We start from the raw sequence: 20824 nt of genomic DNA, 5'->3' as shown, positions 1-20824 counted from the left end.
TCTGATGTTCAACTTGCCGGTCAGACCCCTTCCAAGGACTTTCACTAAAACAGTTTCGCAAAGTTGAAACAATAGGTAATTTATTCAAGCGACAGTTATCACAGATTCGGAATTGCCGTTGATAAATTCACTGTCTACAAAAGTTGAGCTCAAAGTAATAGTTTAGCGCTTTAGTTAACAATGTGTTCCCGGGGATACGTCTGACAAAGTCAGAGGCACGATTCTTACCAAAAAGGTGTCCCTTCTTGGGGGGGGGAAGAGAGGTTCAGGCCTGTCGACCCATCTGTCAGGTGAAGTTCTCGCTTGTCTCCTCCTCCCAAAGAGAGTCTTCAAGTGCCAATTTTTATACGTTTGGAAATTTTTTTGCGAAGTGGGACTAAGTCAATTATGGTGTATCGATTTGGCTCTTGGCGTGGAATGTCGTGTCGTCAGAAGCGGGACTCAGCAGTGTGACACGCCTTCGGAGCGGGCATCTTGGTATGTGTATTCAGGGGCCATCTGTGCTTTATCCAAATCAATCTCTGAAGCAATCTCTGGCTGCGCAGCCTCCGCAGTGCCCCACAGATCACTGGGTTTACAGTGATGGGCTATCCCCCCTTACTTCTGTCTGATAAGATAAGCACCAGTTAATTACTTCCTTGGTTATCTTTTCGGCTCTTGACACCTCAGTCGAGAGACACCTCAGTCCGTTTGTCTTTTGTCTTGCATTTGACAAGTCCAGCAAGGCCATCGATTACAAGCTCCACTGGCCATGTTGTTTTTATCTGATCAGAACTACTACTCTGAGGCATGTTTTTTTTGTTTCGGATTTGAATAAGCGAGAAACCTTTCTACTACTACTAACTACTAATGTTATTTCTAACTACTACTTATTTACTTATTTTACTTATTTTACTACTACCTAACTACTTATATCAGTAGTATTTCCTTCAGAGTACAGGGCAATCTGCCAATACAATGTTACCAGTACTAAAGAACTTTTTATATTTTTATATATGAATACCTGTATAATCAAAAATCAGTAGATAGTCATATTTTATTTAAGACACATACTGTACTAGTCCACTGGAAAGAAAGTGCAAGAAGGAACATGGCTAAATGTTGAACACTTCATCAACCTAAAACAGAGGAAAGAAATAGCAGCGTAGAATTTCTTCGTAAGAGGGGGCTTGCGAAGTATCACATGAGTATATAGAACCAGAAAGGTGGCAGGACTGGATGAGATTTCCTCAGCTAGGAAGCAGTAAGGGTGAAAAGAAGTTCTTCTACTCATGCCACTGTCTTCATAGCTCGTTATACCTTTGCTGAATTATTAGTTACCTGATTTTTCTTTTAACTATAGTGTTGTAGTAGTTTTCTGAGCATGTCTGTGCCAGGACTTTTTCTTTCAGGAAAGATAAAGTCCATGAATGATAACTAAAACTTCACTATAGTAATGAGAGAAGGCGTTGTGGAAAAAACAGCAATTTGTTTAATTTATTCCAATAAATTAAGTGTCGTAAGGATGATTAGTACTTTGATTTTTTTTTTTATTTGTTGAAACTTAGGGAAGTTGACACATGTTGCTGTCTTGAAAAGATTAAATGCTTTTATTTGTATTTATTAACATGTGACATCATGTTTTCCTTTGAACTACAAGAACTATTGATATAGAAAAATCTATAGTTTTGACTAAACAATCTCTTTTACTGCTGAAATGCAATTAGACAACGAGTTATTGTTCTGGAATCAGATGAACTTGCAATGAAAGATCTTAAAAATGTTTCTTGAACTTTATATACCATGTGACAACTCTCACTCATGCAGAAATGTACCATTTTTAAATGAATTTGAAATTTGTTTTACCTTTTTTTTTTGTTTTCTGTCTAAAAATCATTTATGAAGATGATATTTAGCCCAGTATCATGCAGTGAAACTCAATAAAAGTTCACAGTTTTCTCATGGGCAAGTCTGAAATGCACATTAAAGCAAAAGTCATCTTTAAATTTACTTGTAGTATCCTAAGTGCTTGTCTTAGTCATTCTTAATGCCAAGAAAGTGGTAATAAATGAGAGGCTGGGGAAAATTCTGTTGATTCATAATCAGTCAAAACTCTTCCTGTTTAGGTATTACAAGGTCCTATGCAAGGAGTCGCGTTAATTTGGCAGAATATAAATCCCCTTGCTTTCTAACTCTCTTCACCGAAGTGAGAGGCTAGGTGCGGCTAGGTTTAAATTCTGAGTGATATCCAATTTGCCACTACCAGTCCAGTCGCGTTTAATATGTACATTAAACTACCACGATTCTGGATACACTAATAGCGGTCTGCACCTTCAGTCCAGTCGTGCTACAACTGGCTACTTAAACAGTGCAGTTTTATTTGTGCAACAGGTATATAGGTTTTTTGAATTGCTGGTGATAGTGACTGTCTGCAAGAAAGCACGTGCAAATATAAAACGCATGAAAAGGTTGTAAATAATACAGCCTGGCTATAATACAGCCTGGCTATAAACATTAGGGAGTAAACATTAGGGAGTAAACATTAGGGAGTAACTATTCCCGAGAAAGCGCTTAGTTTAAGTCTCACCCAAGGCGTCCCAACGGGGGGAGAAGCAAGGCTCAGCCCGTCGGCCAATCCCGGTTGTCGGAGGCAGTCTGTTCCTCTGAAAATCTACGGTGTTATCTTCTTCTCCCAAAATCCCCCATTTCCCTGGCTATTTTTATATCCTTTCTGCCTTTAAGGTGAAGTTTGAGTGACTGTAGTCATACATACCTTTTATCATGATTGGTGTAAAATTCTCTCGCTTCACATTTAAAAGTATAGTTTACGAAAAATCGAGAGCGCAGACTTGAAGAGGGGTGGTCACACCTCGGAGGCGGGTAGCCTTTGGGATGGAGGTGTGTTTTGGTATTAAAATGATATTAAAAAAAAGCAAAGTTCACGAGAGGATAGCACTTTGGCAAGGTTTCGAAAACCTGTTGGCTCAGGGGGCCAGATGAGCTGCTTATCAGTTCTAGAGAACCATTTCTTCTTGCTTTATCATCACGGATCAGGGCCACGGATTCTCCACTCTGCTCCATCCTCTGTGGTACATTGCAGGGAGTTGCTGTGTTAGTGGATTCCTCGCATGCCTGCTGCATCTGTGTCCCATCCTCAGAGCTCCTTCTGATTTCATGCTTTTCCTCAATGGGTGAATGCTGCTACATTTTTCATATAAACCTTAATTTTCAGATGTAAAACCTCAATTTTACTAATAATTCCACAAAGGCAAGAAAAATATACTATTACTACTATGTAAATTTAACATTATTGTTGTCAAAATAGAAATAGTCCTCAAATGTAGTTCAGTATTTAACACACAAAAAAAAAGTCTCAGCTCGAAAATTAATTGGTTTCTGAAAAAATTATACCCTACCTTTTTGGTAGTTTGGCATATTCTAGGCCCTGGCCTGCTTTTCAGCCGTGGTCCTACAGATACACCACTCTTTACACTTGTATGTGAACATATTTCTCAGTATTTGAGCATTCCTTTTCAGAAGTGCCAGAAGATACTGGAGAAAAACCATATTTATGAGGACTTTTGCTTAGCATTTTATAATGAGTTCTTAGTTATGAGGTGAAATTGGAGATAAGTAGAAGGAACTGCATTCTTTATAAGGGAACTAAATTCAAGATTTTTCAAGCTAATGACTCAGCAGCTTGTTCAGAGAAAGATTTTTAAGGACAGTCCAGTCTTTCTTACTTAAGGCAAGGCAGAAGCTTTATTGCAGAAGAGTTTCTCATTGAAAACCGGCTCAGAGCATAACTGAATACAATGCTAGAGGGAGCCTGTGATAATCTGAATGCAGAGTACAGTGAGCCCCATTGTGTATAAGGGGGAGGGACGAGACATACTTACAAAATATGAGGGCACGACCTTTAAATATAAAAATACTACAAAGTAATTTTGTAGTGTTTCAGGTGAAATTTCAAGTGAGTAGTTGTATTGGTGAATGTTGAACTTTCAGCAGAAAAAATACTGAAAAACTAAGGGTTTTATACCTGTCTCACAGTGACACATGAGAATATTTAATTATTTTTTTTTAGTATCAAATTTAGCAATTGTATTAATACCTAGTTCATTGTCATGTGAACCTGATACCTCAACAGCTTTTTCATTTTATGTCAATCAAATTATGTAATTAATGTAATACCAGGTGATTTTTTTAGCTTACTCACAAGCGGTTTATTATCTGGTGCTGTCAGCCAACTTGTCTCATAAATATTGCTGTTCTTCCTGGGAGCTCCAAGAGAATAAGAGTGTGTAATACTTTTAGACAGAAGAAGTGAGATGTAACACAACACAACAAATATTAGGTCTTTCTATATTTTTATTTTTAATCCACCAAACTAAAGTAAACAAACTTGAGTTGGTTGTGGAGTGCTGGAACATATAATTCCTGAAAAGACTACAGAAAGCCTCTTTAGCTTCATTGCCTCAGGCAAAGGTATTAGTCTATGCCACTGGCAGCTGGCCAACTTCTTGAACTTTGCCAGCAGGTATTAATTTAGATCAATATGCTATGGCATAAGTATTAAAAGTATTTAAAAAATCACTAGCTACATTTCTACAGGGCATTAGGTTCAGTCAAGAGGTTTAATTGTCTCATGTGTTATATGTAATTGTGTAAAATTCTCCATTTCTTCTGCCATTTTACTACCCCCTTTGTCTTATTAAATGCCAGAGTGTGAACTGCAAATGTAGTTATCGCTACCAAAGTGAGGAGTCCTGAAATAATGCAAACCTTGGCAAACTGTGAACTCTTCATGGGCAAGGTCAGAAGCCGGGTGATAGACTGAAAGCGTAGGAACAGAATAGGTTAGCTGCAGTCTTCAATAAACTGCCTTTCATTCTGTTTCAGCCAAGTAAGAGTAAAAAGACCAGACTGGCAAGAGTGATCTAAAAGGCAAGGAACCATGTGACTGAGTAAAGAAGCAGCTCAAAAGCTGTGAATAGGACTTTTAGGGGGAAGGAAAACAAGGAAAGTAATGAGCTTCAACAAGTATACCATAGACAAAGCAAACTGATGATGAGAATATAAAGTTTGTTATGATGGGTTTTTTTCCCAGCACGTACTGATGGTGTAAGTAGAATCTTTATGTGGGAGACAAAACTATAGATGTCTCAATCCAAATCTTACACTAAATTTGTAGGAGCTGTGGTTTGCAGTTTCCTTCCCAAAGAAGGCTGAGGAGGGAGGAGGATGCCTCAACTGGAGCATATCTGCTAGAAAAATCTCTTAACAAGTAGGTAGTGAAATTGTATGAGAAAACTGTCAAGCTGAGTGAAATCTGGAATTGGAGGATGTGGGTAAGATGACTGGAAACAAGCCAGGAAGATCCACAATAGCACTTACCATGAATGAGGAAAACGTGGCTAACAAAGTTTCTACTCACAGGTCTTCTTCATAGGGAAATGGTCCCTTTTCAGGCAGTGATGCATTACAGTGCTGCCTGCAGTAACTGAAGTTTCAAGCCTAATGACAGAGTGGACAACCTGGCAGGCTGGAAAAGCTGTGAGATTAATGATCACCTTTTCCATGAGGAAGAGATGTATTGGTCATGAGTGACTCACTCCTGTGAGATGAAAAGTTCGGTCTAGTGAGTGGACCTTACATTATGGGAAGTCTTATGTTTCCCACGAGCTTAAATCTGAGAGACGTTGCCAAAGCCATCTAGCCAAATGACAGTTCACTGGTACTGCTCATTCACGCAGGCATGACCAATTTCAGCGTGACTCTAAGCAGATCAGAAGTGACTACGAGACTCTTGTAGGAAGGCTGAGGGGGTCAGAGCTGTTGTAATGTCCTAGTCAGTCCTCCTGGAGAAACAGAAGTGTGTCTTACAATGCTCATATGCAGAAGTAGTGTCATCAAAGAGGGCTTTGGCTTCTTTGTCAGTAACATGAACTTGCAAGGAAATACAGGGTGAAATGGAACTGCTTAGCCTGAAGAAAAGAATAATGTTTCAACTTTAGAAAAGCTACACAAAGAGCAGGCAGTTTCTTTATTTCTGTGATGGATTACATGAGAAGTAATGGGTTTAAACTGCAACCAGAAAAAGTCTGTTTTGATATAAGGAAAATTTCCAACGCTAAATAGAGCTGTACTTTCTAATAGATTGACTCATGAGGTATAGAGAGTGCCATCATGGTAGGGCTGTACAAATGGATTGGGCAGACAGTTTTGATCTGTTGAGTTGGTTTTCAGCCATAATTTTCTATACTTTTGTATTATCAGAGGATGAACATATTCGTTTCAGTGCTTGCAACTGCATTCAGAAAGGCTGGGATAAGACAGACTATCAAACTATGGTTACCATTAGACTAAAGCTTTTCCTCCATTTCTTTGGCATTCTGTGAAAACCTCTGAAAGTACACACTATGTACTAGTTGTTATGTTATAGTGAAATTGTAAGTGAAAAGTAAACTTGAAATTGGAGGTATCTACATTATTTAATTTCCCTGAGAAATAAGAAAATACGACGTCTGATATTTTAAACCAGGAGAGATGGATAGATTAATTTTTAATAATTTAATAATCCAGTTTCTGCTGGAAAAATGTTATGTTATTCTGTAGTAATAACTGATGGACAGACGGGCTAAGAGCTACAGACCTATTAATCAATCATCTAAACCAGAAATCAGCCATCTGATTGGTTATTTGCATTTAGATAATTATCCCCATTGAAACCCATCCTTATTAAATACCAATCTCATTACCCCAAGTGCTGTGTCAATCTATGTACATACAGTATATAGTCATTTTTAGATTTCATTTTTCCTTCATGACTTTAACTCCCTTATTAGCTCCAACGAATTACCATAACATAAATACCTTCCAAATGGGAACAACACTCAGCCTTCTTTTTTTTTTATACACATATGGTCTAATTTCTCATTATCCAGTTTCATAACAAGCACAAACACTATAATGCATTAAGGAAATGTCAGTCTTGCATATTACATTTACCAGTGTAAAGTATATATCAGCATTGAAAAAAATTATTCCACCTCCAAAAAAGTTCTGACTAGATCAATGACATTTCTTAATCATATCTAGCACAGTAGTTTATTATTTTCCTCTTCAACAGTTTGTATAGTCAAGCATTTTTCATAGGTGTTTGTAGAGACAGAATCATAGAATCACAGAATGGTAGGGGTCGGAGGGGACCTCTGTGGGTCATCTAGTCCAAACCTCCTCCCGGAGCGGGGTCACCTACAGGAGGTTGCAGAGGACCTTGTCCAGGTGGGTCTTGAATATCTCCAGAGAAGGAGACTCCACAACCTCCCTGGGCAGCCTGTTCCAGTGCTCCGTCACCCTCAGAGGGAAGAAGTTCTTCCTCATGTTCAGATGGAACTTCCTGTGCCTCATTTTGTGCCCATTGCCCCTTGTCCTGTCGCTGGGCACCACTGAAAAGAGTTTGGCCCCATCCTCCTGACACCCACCCTTCAGATATTTGTAGGCATTTATTAGGTCCCCTCGCAGCCTTCTCTTCTTCGGGCTAAACAAGCACAGTTCCCTCAGCCTTTCCTTGCAGGGGAGATGCTCCAGTCCCCTCACCATCTTGTAGCCCTCCGCTGGACTCTCTCCAGTAGCTCTCCATCTTTCTTGAACTGGGGAGCCCAGAACTGGACACAGTACACCAGATGAGGCCTCACTAGGGCAGTGTAGAGGGGAAGGACAACCTCCCTCAACCTACTGGCCACACTCTTCCTACTGCATCCCAGGATGTCATTGGCCTTCTTGGCAGCAAGGGCACACTGCTGGCTCATGGTTAACCTGTCGTCCACCAGGACACCCAGGTCCCTTTCCACAGAGCTGCTCTCCAGCAGGTCCACCCCAAGCCTGTACTGATGCATGGGGTTGTTCCTCCCCAGGTGCAGGACCCTGCATTTTCCTTTGTTGAACGTCATCAGGTTCCTCTCTGCCCAGCTTTCCAGCCTATCCAGGTCACACTGAATGGCAGCACAGCCTTCCGGTGTGTCTACCACACCTCCCAGTTTGGTATCATCAGCAAACTTGCTGAGGGTACATTCTAACTCTTCATCCAGGTCGTTGATGAAGAAGTTAAACAAGACTGGGCCCAGTACTGACCCCTGGGGGACACCACTAGTTACTGGCTTCCAACTGGACTCAGCGTCGCTGATGACAACCCTCTGAGTTCTGCCATTCAGCCAGTTCTCTATCCACTTCACCGACCACTCATCCAGCCCACACTTCCTGAGCTTCCCTAGGAGGATATCATGGGAGACCGTGTCGAAAGCCTTGCTGAAGTCTAGGTAGACAACGTCCACGGCTCTCCCTTCATCTACCCAGCCAGTCACGCCATCGTAGAAAGCTATCAGATTGGTCAGGCATGATTTCCCCTTGGTGAATCCGTGCTGACTACTCCTGATAACCTTCTTTTCCTCCACTTGCTTGATGATGGCCTCCAGGATAAGCTGCTCCATCACCTTACCCGGGATGGAGGTGAGGCTGACCGGCCTGTAGTTCCCTGGGTCCTCCTTCTTGCCCTTTTTGAAGATTGGAGTGACATTGGCCTTTCTCCAGTCCTCGGGCACCTCTCCTGTCCTCCACGGCCTCTCAAAGATGATGGAGAGTGGCTCAGCAATGACATCCGCCAGCTCCCTCAGCCCTCGTGGGTGCATTCCATCGGGGCCATTGATTTGAGGGCGTTCAGATCACTTAAGCGATCCGTCACGCAGTCCTCCTCGACCAAGGGAAAGTCATCCTCTCTGTAGGCTTCCTCTCTTACCTCCAGGGCCTGGGATTCCTGACGGCCTGCCTTCGCACTGAAGACTGAAGCAAAGAAGGCATTCAGTAGCTCTGCCTTCTCTGCATCCTCCGTCACCAGGACACCCGCCTCATTCAGCAGCGGCCCCACATTGTCCCTAGCCTTCCTTTTGCTGCTGATGTAGTTGAAGAAACCCTTCTTGTTGTTTTTGATATCCCTTGCCAACTTCAATTCTAGGTGGGCTTTGGCCTTCCTTGTCGCATCCCTGCATGCTGTAACCACATTCCTGTACTCTTCCCAAGTGGCCTGCCCCTCTTTCTACATTCCATATGCCTTCCTCTTCCACCTGATCTCCGCTAGAAGCTCCTTGTTTAACCATGCAGGTCTCCTGCCTCCTTTGCTAGATTTCTTTCTCAGATACTGATGTGTATTACTGCCATGGTTTTGTGAAGGAGAGTGATTCACCATTTTCTTCACTGTGCTCTTACTTCAAAATCTAGTTCTTTTCTTTGCCTTAAACTTGTTTTTTGGCAAGTGCAGGTATCTTGAAGCTCCAGAGTGTTGGTATTTTGATCTAGTAGTGTGATGAGGAAATAACTGCTTCTTTGGCATTTTGACATCTACTAAACCAGTCATTATGACCTGCCACCCCTACCATATTCTTAACTTTAAATATTATTTTGCTGTGTTCTAAGTCAAACTGAACTAAAGTGTAATAACTCAAGCATACTATCTTAAACTAACTTATGTAGCAAAGTTTGGAAGTTTAGAATCCCACAATAAGTAAATGATCGTTTGTGGAAATGAATTGGAAATCTACAGTGCCAAGCATTATCTTTCAACTGTTAAACTTGTTTCCCTGTTGTATCTTTCTTTTAGCAGCGAGAGTGTTGAAAGTTTAGAATTTCTTTTATTTAGTTTTTAGCGTAAGTCCGAGTCACTAATGTATTACAGAAGGATATAACAACAGCTAAGTAAAACATTATTGAAAAATAGGGTGGAATTTCAGCAAAACCTTTCTTGAGTATTTAGAATTCAGAGAAAAATAATAAAAATAAAATAATAAAATAATTATTCTGGAGACCTCTGATAGCTCCTGAAATCTAGTATTTCTAGCTATACAAGATATATAAGTTTTATATTTAAAGTATTTTGAATACAAGTGACTTAGAATTGATAGTTTAAAAAATATTATCTGGAGGAATGTAGAATAGTTGTATTTCAGATGGAATTCCTTGATCTCTTCAAAGGGAGACTGGATTGATAGTTGCTTGGTACACTACATCTTTACTCAGGAATCTATGTATGTTTTCTGAACAAGAAGTAAAATGGATTTGAATACCTATGAAACATTCAGACGGATTTCCACTGCAGACTGCTTTTCTTTGTTGGAAAGTAAAATTGTTTTAAACTACAAATGAAAGAGGTACTCAAAAGGAATATATTTCACTATTTTCACAGATGCATTTAGTCCTGTGTCTGACAATAGCAAAAGTATAGTTATATCTCCCTTTGTCTTTCCAGTCAGCTGCTACAATAGCAAAAGTATAGTTATATCTCCCTTTGTCTTTCCAGTCAGCTGCTACTTTGGGACTTCTTCAGTCAGCTGATAAGGGACTTACTAAATTACGCCTACTGTGTCTTAATTGTATATACTCTTTAAAAGTATTTGATCTCTTTTTTGTGACTTTTTTGACCCTTAAGAGAGATTTTATAATATTTATTAGATAAGTTGAAACATTCATCATCTTGTTTCTCACTTTTGTTCTCATCTAGGAACCATAGTAAGAATCATTCAGCCTACAAAGATCTATAGGAACAGATTCTAAAGCGGAGGTCATGTTTATGCTTATGCAGTATTCAGTGTTGTGTTAAGCCTCTCCTCTATTACATTGTTCATATATTCTGTTTTTTCCTTTCTTCCTTCAAGGAACTTGATACTGAGTTCATTCAGGCTGAGGGCATTTGCAATCCAATGCATCTAGTTTGAGAAAAGTCTGAGTTATACATGAAAATGCTAGAAATCATAGCAGTAAGCCCAACTTTTCTATCCTTTGAACGATTTAGCTGGTAAAATGTGATGAACAGACAACAGAGAATGGCATCGTCCCTGGTAGGTCAGGAAGCAGACATATGTGTTGCATTAAATAGTGCCTATGCTTCCATATTTTCCAGATCATGTTGATGCTGTGAAAATACAGGTATCAATGTTGACAGACCACTTTGCATATCGTAGCTTATATGGATTTTCAGCCTAAACTCTAAAATCACTACAGCTTGTAAAACCAGCATCAAGAATTCCTACACTCAGTCTGTGGGCACTTATACATATATATGAATATATATACATATATATACATACATCTGTACATATATATACACATATATTTGAATGTATTCACCAATGTATGATGTGTTTCGTTTGAGCTGTTGCATGCTTCTCTCAGATTTTCTCTGATTCTCTGCTTTTTTCAATGCACATATACTCTTACATAACAAAATTTCACAACCTTACCATAACTTACATATCACTATGAGCAAACAAAAGCCTAGCAAGGACAGAAAATAAGACTAACCAACTAATAATTCAAAATGTTATTTATGTACTCTTTCTTATTTATTAACATAAGATTGTCACAGCATGGATTAATTTTTTTTTCCAAAGTGCTCCAAATTGTAATGATCTTACAACCTATTTGCAATCACTTAACATCCCAATGGTAAGGAGTGTGTTGTTGCTTTATGTGAAATATCTATTTAATGAATTTATTTTGTTGTCAAGCAATTATATTTTAATTAGCTGTAAATGAATGTAAATCAACAGTTATGTAATGCAAACAATTGGTGAAGAGGGCTTCAGAGCCTAAATTGTTTGGGGAAATCCAGAGATATGGCCAGCATAAATTAAAATAATAAAGGGTTCTTTTTTAATTGAAAATATCTGATAAGGAAGGAGAACTGCAAAGTTACGTGATATCTACAGGCTGCAGAAAAAAGATAGATCAAATCATATGTGAAAGTGTGGGAGAATCTGACGTACTGTCTAAGTTAACAAAATACTGAGCAGGAGCTGGTGCCCACTCATTCCAAATGTTGCCCTTCCGTCTTGGCTGTTCCTGTAGATACTCCGACGGAATGCTCTTTGTCAAGCCCTCTGTCCTGAAAACTTACACCTACTAGATTACTGCTTCTTGAAGAAGCCCAGTTGTGATACTTGAGACTCACACTGTCGTTAATGATCTTTCCCTCTATCACATTAGAACTGTGAGCGTCTCATTTGCAATACAGCTTTTCAGGAAATAAGATTAAAGTAAGTATGGGACACATAAAGTTTTCAAACATGATTGCTTCTATTTACATGTTTAAGAATTGAAATAACCTGGAATCAGTGCCCTTATGTCTAGATCATACTGCCCTTAAAAGTCCTTAGGGCAGTATGTGCTTATTGAAAGGCACATTTCCTCATCATCTCATAAGGATCCTGTGATTACATTGGAATAGCAAATTTCACTAAAATAAATAGGTAGAAAAGGTCAAACAAACCTCTAATATATAGTGGGTTTGAGATTACACTTTAAAATCCTCTTATGGAAACTAAAAATAGTTATTGTAGTGCTATTTGATCAAAGAAGGTCTGAAATAGTAGCTCTCAGAGGAGTGACCAGTTCAGTTTCAATTGAATGTGAAAGTTTAAAACCCAGTTTTTGTGAGCTTAATCATCTGCATTCCTGCAGAGGACAACAATAATAGGGTGTAATTCACACAAAAAGATAATAGTGTGGAACAGTGTTCTTCTGGATTACTGCTTCTCTGGCATGAAGACAGTTAAATAAAATACATTTAAAAAAACAAAAAAAACCCACCAAACATTGCAATCATGATGCACTCCTGAAGCCAAAGCCTGCTCATCTGCTCACCCTGCTGAGGAGTGATGTGTTCCGTGTTCTCATCTGTTTCTACTGCAGAGCAGTCACAGCCGTCACTATGAAAACTCTCCATATGTGATGGCAACATCCAGTCCACACAACTAACTGAATTTGGCCATGGTGCATTCTCCTCTATGTCTCACTTCATATCAGCTCCCTGTCCAGTATTCTTCATGGCTATGATGTCCTAACATGTTTGGCCAGCTGTATTTTTGTAACATAGCTAGTCATATATGTTTGTACACTTGGCACAGTCTATTATGCTTCAAACTCTTCTATGATAGCTTCCGCTAAAATTCATTCTTCTGTTATTGGTCTCTTATCAACATCACGTGCCTATTTACTATTCAAATGCAACATACTGAAGAGACCTTATTTTTGACCCCTTCTTCCTCCTTCCACGTTTAGGTGATCACCAAATCCCAAACTACTCTCTCCTACAGAGTTCTTAGGGTTTTTTTTCTAATCTGCATTCATGGAAGTTGAACCAGAATAGAAGTTCACCCCTCAGCACCTGTTTTGCTGAAAATGAAGTAGAAGCAGGAAGTTCTTGCTAGCTTCAATTCAGCTTTCATAATGCTTCCTGTATCTTTGCCTTCAGAATGTAATTTGTTTACTAGCTTCTTCTTTTGTCTCCTTTTGTGCCACTCCTGATTTTTTATTGCTCCGGATAAACACATCTTTCTAAAGAATGTTCTCAGAGTACCTGCCTTTCTTTCATATTGTAGTACCTGCAAGGTGTTTTATTTTAAAATATTATGTGCATATATGTTTGCATTGTATCATACTGGTGTCCTCTGATGAAAACAAATGTTATTCATTTGCATCAATTGCGTAGCTTTGTGTGCTGTGATTGTGCTTGATAGATACCAGTGTTACAATGAGTTCAGTAACGTTATGGAAGACTGAAGGAACATTTCTCTTTTAGATAATCTATCAAGCAACCGAAGGTATTTTTTTTCTTTTCATTTGTGAAAAATGTTTACAGTTAGATTTTGATTCTTAAGGATTGATGGATCTGGATCACCTGTAGATTAAATTTTACTCAGTGCACTTTGTAACATGCTGGGAAGATCAATGTTAGCTAATGTGCGGTATTCTCAAGACAGTGTATCTCATAATCTTAAAGATCAGTGACTTCTGCTGTCTAATTGTAGAACTTTTTTTGTTTTTAAGTAACATCCAATATTTATGTATGTGAGTGACGAAGATTTAAGATGTTCCTAGAACTAATCACACTTAACGAGTTTAGTTCCAGGTAGAACTGAACACCTCTAATGCAGTTTGCAAACTATAAGGTAATTAAAAATAATACATTTCAAGAAATCATCACCATATTATCTGAAAGACAAACATGATTGTTTTAATCCATCAAAATGACAACAGTTAAAACAACTATGCAATTTAGGCACTTAGATTGTACTTTAAAAAAAGGAGCTGGAAATTTGTGAATGAGAAAATGATGTTTGGATCATACATTTACATTTCCCAGGAAAATTTATAAGTACAAAAGGCCCCTAATATAATTTTTTTCTGTTAAAAAATTTAATCTCTATATATGACATAAACAAAAATGCTATCAAAATATTTGATATATTACTATAACTTCCCCCTAAAGAGATATTTTCAGTATTTTTTTTAGAACGGTAAAATCTCTTTGTCTTGACAATATCCTTTCATAACTTAATTTTTTCATGGTATTGGCTATAGTGCTTGCTTAAACTAGAAGGAAATACACAGTTTGAGAAGGATTTGAATAGCACCTAGTAACACAAACAGGAATTTATGCTAAATTATTTCATGTCAGGTTTAGAAATAATTCCCCAAAGTCTGGAAATCTCTGTTTTTCTGTGAAAAACCTGTGGTTTTCATCTACCTTTTCTTTTAAGAAATCATGTAAGATCGTTCATGTCTTATAATGTGTGGATTAATTTTATTTTAATACTTTGTCCGCTGAATGTCCTAGCTCCTCTAATGCTTCCCCTTAACTTATGTTGAAGAAAGGAGGAAACTAAAGCTGATGTGCATGCAAGATGGGAGGGTGGAATGTTCTTCTGACACTTTTGATTCAGGCTACATTTGAAAACCAACTGAAATCGCTTGCCAGCATGTTCTTGACAGTGCCAGTTATCCTTTGATGGCAAAACTGGGATGTCAGTGACAGACTTACAGACTTGCTCCAGTATTTGCATGAAGAATGCAAAGAGGTTAGCGCGGCAGCAAACAATCTTATTTTTAAAGTCTGCAAAATACAGTGCCACTCGCATCTTAGCATACAGTTATTTAGAGAGGATATTGTAAATGCTGGAGGGTATTCTGCTTTTCTTCTAAAAAGATTCCATACCTTTGGTTGAAGCAGTGTAAATGTTACACTGTGGTTTCTGGGCTTGGTTGGCTACACAGCTGATTTCTAGCTGACAATATCTTTAATTTAAAGATGTGTTTTAGTCATTTGCCCATAGCTACAAAAGCAATTGTGAAAAGTTAACAGAACAGAGCAAATAATAAATTCTAGGTATTAAATATCTGTCATGAATGCACAAGGCTGATTTACTAGGTTTGCTCAAAAGCTGTCAGAGTTCATGTTTAAAATAAAAAAAGAACACTTCTGTTCTACTAATGGTAGGAATGGATATGTTCCACACAATTCTCCTTGTATTTGACACTTCTTGTGTCAGAAAGCTGTCAATGTTTATTTAGATGAAATTAGTGATCTGCAGGGCTAAATACAAACTCCTCATCAATGAGGCGTCTCAGAGTGGTTTTCTCTTTACTTTTTACCTGGAAATATTGTTGAAAGTTTGAAGAAAAAATTACTTAAACAATTATCACAACTAGTTTTACATGCTTGATTTTGCACCTGGAATACAAGGGCAAAAAAAGGGATGTTTCAAAGGTTATTCCAGCCTGATTTTCCAGTATTCTCGGAGAGAAGAAATTTTCTTAAAGCTTGATGACTTTGGTGGATGTAAGTTGTTCTGAATTATATAGTGAAGTACCCTACTTGAATTTATAGCTTCTAATCAGGAAGAAAGCAAAAGACGTAGAGTTGTAGATTTCAGAAAGTATTTTGCATGTATTCTCTTTTCTTGTATTCTGAACAGCAGAATAAACCACACAGTGACTGCAGAAATATCCTATTATTCACGTGAACTTGTCGAAGATTTCAGTCCCTTTACTGCAGGCAATTTTCTCTTTCTTTTCACACACATAAGTTGGAAGGGAGGTCTGATATATGTCTCTAAAATCTAATGTTTGAATCTTTTTTTCTGCTAGTGACTGAGTATTAATCTATTTCTTTATTCATTTTTATAGATAAAAAAAATCAACAGGAATTTTCCCGTACACCAGCAGGTAAGAAACAGAAAATTTGGGGTTGTTTCATTTATAATTCTCATTTCAACTGTATTTAATTGTGTGGTAGCTGTGCATTGTTCTAGCTCAAGAATTCTTGGTGGATGTTCTTCAGAGAGTACCTTGCAGCCTCAAAATAAGTATTTTTTTTTTAAAGTCAAAGGGAACTGGAATTTTTGGTCAAAGTAAGACCATGCCTAATATTTTCAAATTCACCTAAGTGTAATGCATATATATATATATATATGAAAAAAGTTTTCTTCAGATTGCATCTTACTCATTTTATTATGAAAAGGGGAATGGGATTATTATGCTTTACAGAATTAGTCAGTATTCATCAGCATTCTTCTAAAATTCTAAAAATGTATGAATTCTATTGTCCAAATGAAAGCATAAAAAATTAATATTTGCCCAAGGTTATGGAGAAGGCCAGTAGTAGAATTTACAACAAACTGAATCATCTGACTGTCTTCAGCTGTCTTCAAGTTCTCCATTGGCAGTCTTGCATTACTGGAAGGCATTGCAATGCCCTAAAGAAAGGGAGTTTGATTCCTTAAATACAGAAGTTTTCTTGCAAAATACATCACAAGTATAACTGCTGCTCTTCTCCACAGCTGCGTATCAGGCGATTGGATCCATCAGATGAAGGGATAGAGCTCTATATCTTGAGAAATCTGTTCTTTCCACTTTTTTTTTTTCTTTAAAAAAAAAAGAAGCAAACCTACAGGTAGCTCAAATTACTTAGATTTTTAGACCCTTCTAACTCATTCTTGTCTCCTCACATCACGGGAAGGAATGGCTTGTCACATTCAACAATTGAAGATAACAGTTGCATTTGGGCATTTTCAGAAAAGTTTCTATTATATCAGTTGCTGGCAGTGTCAAAGAAATGCTCCTATGTCAAAAGGAAGGACAAAATGCCTTGTAAACAAAAACTAATTAACTAGTGCCATTTTCACAGTTATGATTTAGTTTGAGCTTATCTCTTTGCTTTTATTACTGTAAATAAAGACAAGACAAATATAATTAGCAGTTATAACATCCTACCAGGCTCACATATCAATTCAGTGATCTCTGCTGTTTTGAAAGTCGTGGCTTATGTGGTCAGTAAGGAATTTTCCTTTTCATTAGAATTCCAGTGGAAAGTAAAAATAACTTTCTTGGCTTAAATAACTTGTTGGTGATGGTATCTGTTAGAGCAGCCTGCAGTTAATACGTTCTTCTCTCATCAACATCAATCACTATATTCCAAAAGAATTACCGTGGACTATTTCAAGATAGTCAGCCAAAAGATCAAACTGAAAAGAGAGAGGCAAATTTGTTGGGCAGTGAGACTGATAAGGCCTTTTTCTTTTCCAGTATTTGATGGGCTGTGAGACCTTATCAGTCTCACTGCCCATCAAATACTGGAAAAGAAGAAGGTTTATTGATCTGTGGATATCTTGAAATTTAAAGGAACATTAATTTCAATAACAGACTCCCTCCTGTATTTAAGGGAAGTAAAGAGGGTTGGACTTTTTACTGTAGAAGAAGCTAGGAAATGTTACCTAGTCTCAGGTATTTCTGAGAAGAGTCAGAGAAGACTACACAGCTGTAAGGTTAATTTCTGTCTTCTGATATGCAGCAGACAACACGATATGCAAGGAAGGAACAAACCTTTTTGCTTGTTATGTTACACATCATTATTTATCTGAATATTAAATAATCATTATGAATACTTTTGTCATCTTGACATTTATTTTAATGAAATACAGTTTTGTCTAAGAGGTTGAATAGCTAGTTTTAACTTGTTTCTGCAAGCACATTATGAACTTGAACTCTGAAACTCATCTGATGGGGATTTTTATTCTAGGTTTTTTCTTCAGTACTATTTACCTGAAATAACTAGTCCAAACCACAAGCACGTTGTGTGTTTTGGATGAAAACACCTTTGTGTCTTATTGTGCACCCTATGCATCCTGTTGAATAAAAAGCTGTTGTAAGATAAACTGATAGTTTCTAAGGGCCTACAATGAAACATTTTAAGTCACTTTATTGAAAAACATCTATTGACTAAGAATTTTTAGACTACTATATTTAATCGCTACAGATGATAAAGGTTTGTATGATCATGTGGCTTTTCAGTTCTCCCTCAGTGATAAAATTTCTACAGTATATTTTCTATTTCTCGCCTGTATTTCGTAAGGTAAGTTCCAATAAATTTCATGGTAAATGCCAATATATTTGAGTATTTAACCTTTTCTCTCAAATACCCTCCTTTTGCTAAATATCCAGTTATTAAGGGGATTAATATAGTTCTCAAACTTAGATAATACTAGCATCTAAAATGCATGTAAATGTTTTGATTTTACACCTCTGTCTATCTAAGGAAAACTTTCAGTAGAATTTTCCAGCAACAGTCACAACTATGCAAGTTAATCTTTCAACTGCTGTCTTCATCCTATTATGATGAAGCAAACAAAAAAAGCATACTCAGTTTCACTTAATGAATGCCCATGCTTTTGTTTACGAGCCCTGGCAGGGTAGTTGAAGGTTATTTTCACTTGAACTTTTTTGCATGTGTTTTGTTCATAGCTATATACATAAATAAAATTAAGATCTGTATATGTATCTGTATATATATGTGGATTTTAATTACTTGTTAAAGGGGGAAGGCAGCTGTCAAACTAGTGTCGAGGAACCAATCCAGTTAGAATTCCTTTATGAGTATATTCTTGATTTAGAGGAGAAAATACTGTCACAGACAGATCCATTAGCATTACAATGAGAAAACAAATAAACCTACACAGGTGTGGAAGTTACTACAACACCGAGAGTGTTATCCAAATATCTCAGTGTTGCAGTCAAGTTAAAAAGAGAAGAGAAAAATTGATTAGAAAGTACTTATTGACTGCACATAATGTAGCAGCTTTCCTTAAAGGCAGTGATTATGAAAGTAGGTTTGTCTGAGAAATTATTAGATAAGATACATTTTTTTTAAATTAAAAATTCAAAGATGACGAGTATTGATAATAAAATGATAATTATATGGGCAGCATGAGGCAATAAGAATTTCTGAGAACAGTGCTAATGCATTTAAAAGTGGTGGGGAGATGATGCAAAAAAAAGCTGGAAGAGGAACACACAGAAAAAATGACGAAGAAGATTGTGGGAGAAGAGAGAAAATAAAGATCTCCTGTCTGAACTGACAATGATGAAAAGAACACTTCACTTGAATATGGCAAAAAATTAAAAATTTGGCAACATCTTTGAATCAAGTCATGTTTTCTATATTGTTACTATATGCAGGGACTACATATAGTACCATCTAAGAGAATATCAGCAAGTAATTGAGAAGAAAAATTAAATAATTTGGTTCTGAAAACATAATGTGCATTTTAAATATGCACTAAAAATAATAGCATATCATAGACAAAATTTCTGTAATTCCAGAGGAAAAATAATAAAGACTTCATACCAGAAACGCACAAAGAATAGACTATTTCAAGGTTTCAAGCATATGATCAGCCAAGATGGGAGAGGAAGCATAAGCATGTTTCCTCTTCTTGGAGCTCATCACTGCTGTTCAGCTGTTACAGTGAGTACAGCAAATGTCATCTCCTGTGAGAGCCATCATTAGGCAGGTGAGTTTTGAAAGGTGACATCGACTTCCCTGCTAACGCTTTCCAAAAAACAGGAAAAAACACCCTACCTCAGTAAACCATGGTGTTAAGCATTGAGGTCAAGCACTGTCCATTACTTTTCAACTCCTGATCTTTACATTAACGACCAGTTTGCAAATGTGCTGATCTCATCTAAATACTGGCTTGATAGCATCTAGGGAAATCAGAATTAGGCAGTCTTTCTTACCAAATCTTCTGATTCTTCTCTGGGTAGGAAACCAAATGTATTGCCTCCAGCTACTGGAGATTTTACTACACACTATAACCCTCATTTGCTCTCCGGGATTTATTGGGAGTTGGTGTTTACAGATTGCCATGCCAGGAAGATGAATTGGTTACATCTGGTTTAGGTACACCGTGGAATTGAAGGTTTAGATCTAAATCTTAGTGTGGCCTTCAGTTCACCTCCTCCTATCCCTACATGTACAGGTAGCTACAATGTTTATTTAATTGCAGTTGGGAGAGTCGCAACTTTCTGATTGCACTTTTAACTTATTTTACTCAACAAGCTAGTGGTACAAAGCAAATTCCATACCTGGCAAAATCAGGGAGCTGCATTTCCATTTTATTGGATTATAGTTATGTTCCATACATGTTCACAAAGGCAGTATATAGCTTCTTGCTTCTCTACTACACAGACAAAACTCTAGTCTCAAGGTTTCATGTAAAACAGAGATTAGAATATCTTGGCAGAGCAGTGTATTTAAAATTTTCTTTTCCCATGCTGTATGCTTCATTTATATTAAGACGAATTCAAAGGTTATAAACCTGCACTTTTCATCAATGCTGAATTCACAAAAAAAGGATAATTGGGAAGAATGCTATAATCCTTTGAATTGGACACAATTTCTCTTCTACCCACAGGCAGCAGGAGCATTTTCAAAAGATTTTCTTGTCTCTACAGAAGATAAAATATTCTTGTTAAATAATTTCAATTTTCGTTTTTAAAAAGGTTTCCTTCTAGAATTTTCCAGCATTTATGGGGAACGAATTGGTAGCTGTCCTTTTCAAAGTTAACAGTTTATAATGAGAATTATATGAGAAGGAGTCAGTATTTCCATCACCACAGCTGCATTTAATTCAGGTTTTGAAACAACATCATGGCAGAATGAACTGATGCTACACTA

General features: G+C 37.4%; 1 protein-coding gene across 11 annotated transcripts in view; it reads left to right on the top strand.

Annotated features, from left to right (window-relative positions):
- SNTG1 (syntrophin gamma 1) overlaps positions 1–20824 on the top strand; it is a 365296-nt gene that overhangs the window by 274329 nt on the left and 70143 nt on the right. For all 11 annotated transcript variants that reach the window (XM_075416176.1, XM_075416174.1, XM_075416180.1 and 8 more), the window contains one exon: positions 15997–16035. In XM_075416176.1, coding sequence (XP_075272291.1) covers positions 15997–16035 — 39 coding nt within the window. The remainder of the gene's footprint in view (positions 1–15996; positions 16036–20824) is intronic.

Source organism: Opisthocomus hoazin, chromosome 3 (genome assembly GCF_030867145.1).
Source record: "Opisthocomus hoazin isolate bOpiHoa1 chromosome 3, bOpiHoa1.hap1, whole genome shotgun sequence".
Lineage (NCBI taxonomy): Eukaryota > Metazoa > Chordata > Aves > Opisthocomiformes > Opisthocomidae > Opisthocomus > Opisthocomus hoazin.
The sequence above is the reverse complement of the archived record's forward strand: the minus strand, read 5'-3'. Positions and strand labels throughout refer to the sequence as shown.